Below are 1617 nucleotides of genomic sequence, written 5' to 3'. Positions count from 1 at the left end.
AGAGTCCCAGTGAGTCAGGTCAGGACTGGGAACACTGGTCTCTCCTCAGTGTCTCTGAGACCAGAGCCTGGGAGCCCTGGGTGGCCTCACAGGTCACAGAGCCCACCTTCCTCCACTGGTCTGCAGGGAGCCTCAGGGTGCTGCTCCAGCTGTAGCGGCCGTCCTTCTCCAGCACCCCGGGGCTCCTGCTCTCCTCCCAGCTGCTGCTGCTGCTGCTGCCGTCCACCTTCCAGGCCAGACTCCAGTCTGAGGGGAAGCCCTTGTTGGCCAGGCACATGAGCGTGGCCTTCCCCTGCTGCAGCTCCTCACTGGAGGGGGGCAGCACCGTCAGGGTGGGACGGACATCACCTAGGAGACACCAATCAGCTTAGAGGACACCTTTACTGTGTGAGAGCTGATTTTCTCCTTTAAGGAGTTTCTGTCAGATGTTTTTTCTGCTCCACCAGTCACTCACTCACACATTGTTTCACTTCCCTTTAAGAAGCCTCTCATGCAAATCAGCACAGAGAGAATCATCACACAGAACGACCTGAAACATATCAAACTAATTGACAATAATCAAATGTTCTTCATCCAGATTTCAATCATTACGTGGAGAAAGTGAATTGTATAAAGTCATCCATCCATCATCAACCGCTTATCCTGCGTACAGGGTCGCAGGGTTATATTTAATCATAACTAAAGTTATTATTGTTATTATTTATCTGTTCTCCACTTCAAGCTGTTTGAATTTCAGTGTGAGTAATGTGTAAAGAAATGTTTAGTAAAGCTGCTGGTAAATGAGGAGAAATAAAACCCAATCACTGAAACAAACTAAATATATTTATCTCCATCAAACATTCAAAGGCTGAATTTAGAATATCAATAAAAGTCAACCACAGTGAGAAAAACACATTGAGCTGCACTACAAAAAACCCTCACTGTAGACTTTTTCAGGCAGAACTAAAGCTACAACCTCTCAAGATACAACTTAACCATTAAAGATAGAAATCATTTTCCCTTTTGCTAATATGTAATATATTCATTGCAATGAGTTGAGGTTTTTTTTGGTGAAGGGAACTTTGTTTCCTAGTGCAAAATATTCGATTAAACATTATACATTAATATGGACATTCAAAAGGTTTTTTTGCATGCTGAATATAAAAGAAAAAAACAACAACTTAATAAAAGTTTGTTAAATGGTTGACTTACTTCCAACATCCAGTCTGGTTCCTCCACCGAACGTTTCCCACAGTGATACAAACTCATTGAGCCGCCGTACAAAAACCTCTCACTGTAGAGAGACACGGCTCTCTGACTTTGACACAAACAAACTCACCAAAAATAGTCTCTGATTGTAATATTTTATCAGCTGAAATGTAAAATTAAGACAGTCACACAAATTTCCAGAATGGATGTTTTAGTTAGATATATTAATGTTAAATTCAATTTCTATATTTGTTCTTTGGCAATTTAGGCAGAAGATATTTTGAAACAAAATATGTCTTGTAGCATGAAACCAAAATCATGTAAAAAAGATTTTAAACCATTTAAGAATGAATACTTCAAGAATTGTTATCACATTTCAAATATCAGAAATAATATGTGAGTATTGATCCTTTGATAAACAGCATCATC

The 1617-nt window shown here is 40.1% G+C and overlaps 1 gene segment (V, D, J or C); it reads right to left on the bottom strand.

The window, feature by feature from the left end:
• Nucleotides 1-1224, bottom strand: LOC123966522 (the record flags this gene model as incomplete). The annotated part of the segment is given in 2 exon segments: nt 1-348; nt 1192-1224. A coding segment is annotated over 1 exon segment (258 nt).
• Nucleotides 1225-1617: the final 393 nt, after the last annotated feature.

The sequence above is a fragment of the Micropterus dolomieu genome, unplaced genomic scaffold (assembly GCF_021292245.1).
Source record: "Micropterus dolomieu isolate WLL.071019.BEF.003 ecotype Adirondacks unplaced genomic scaffold, ASM2129224v1 contig_13610, whole genome shotgun sequence".
NCBI classification, from domain to species: domain Eukaryota; kingdom Metazoa; phylum Chordata; class Actinopteri; order Centrarchiformes; family Centrarchidae; genus Micropterus; species Micropterus dolomieu.
The sequence above is the reverse complement of the archived record's forward strand: the minus strand, read 5'-3'. Positions and strand labels throughout refer to the sequence as shown.